Raw genomic sequence first — 798 nt, forward strand, 5'->3', positions numbered from 1 at the left:
CTCTTATAAATTTCTTTGAATTAGCTCATCGTGCATGTTGGTCCAGACCAACATGCACGCAAGAGATCGCACGATAATGGCTGGAAGTCATAACACGCAATCGAGGGAAAATAAGTGGCGTTGATGTTCCACTGACGTCTGAACCCTTGCTGGAAAGCGATATGAAAAACGATAAAGGTGATTAACTTGTCGCATTGCTGCAAGATATTAGAGTGGCAAATCGACAAAGGATACAATGAAGCAAGCTCTGATGATGTAAATGTTATAATCAATATGTGTATCTTTCACTATAGATGTGATCTGAACCACGTCAGTCATTCAGGATTAGCATGCAACGTGCTTATTTCATAATTTATCAAGAGAATAATACGACTCGCATTATTTAACATGAAGTAGCTAATCAACATCTCTTAAATTTTCCTTATAAGGTGAATATCAAATAATAATCAGGATTACTTTTTCAGAATAATGTAACATAAAAGTAATAGTAGACTGCAACGTGAGAACAAGTTTCCACGGATGAATGAGCACAGGGTGATCTACGTTGTTTAAACTTTTACGCGCAAAAGTTCCAAGAAAGTCTATGCACGTGCGTGTGCGTGTATGTAACTTACCAGATGAGCAATCTTAAGCTTGCCATACTTGGTCTTCAGGTAGGCTGAATTCACGTACAGTTTCTTTTCGGGCTCTCCCACGGGCACTGTGGCCGTGGTGTGTGATGCCGGGAATTCCTCCATCTGTGGAAGAGAATTGGGATTCCCTTGTGTAAACAACAACATGCCTACATATATCATGAAT

General features: G+C 39.6%; 1 protein-coding gene across 6 annotated transcripts in view; it reads right to left on the reverse strand.

The window, feature by feature from the left end:
- LOC119586305 (CKLF-like MARVEL transmembrane domain-containing protein 4) overlaps positions 1-798 on the reverse strand; it is a 23,595-nt gene that overhangs the window by 9,244 nt on the left and 13,553 nt on the right. For all 6 annotated transcript variants that reach the window (XM_037935011.1, XM_037935013.1, XM_037935012.1 and 3 more), the window contains exon 2: positions 615-737. In XM_037935011.1, coding sequence (XP_037790939.1) covers positions 615-737 — 123 coding nt within the window. The remainder of the gene's footprint in view (positions 1-614; positions 738-798) is intronic.

This window comes from Penaeus monodon, chromosome 21 (genome assembly GCF_015228065.2).
Source record: "Penaeus monodon isolate SGIC_2016 chromosome 21, NSTDA_Pmon_1, whole genome shotgun sequence".
Classification (NCBI taxonomy): Eukaryota; Metazoa; Arthropoda; class Malacostraca; order Decapoda; family Penaeidae; genus Penaeus; species Penaeus monodon.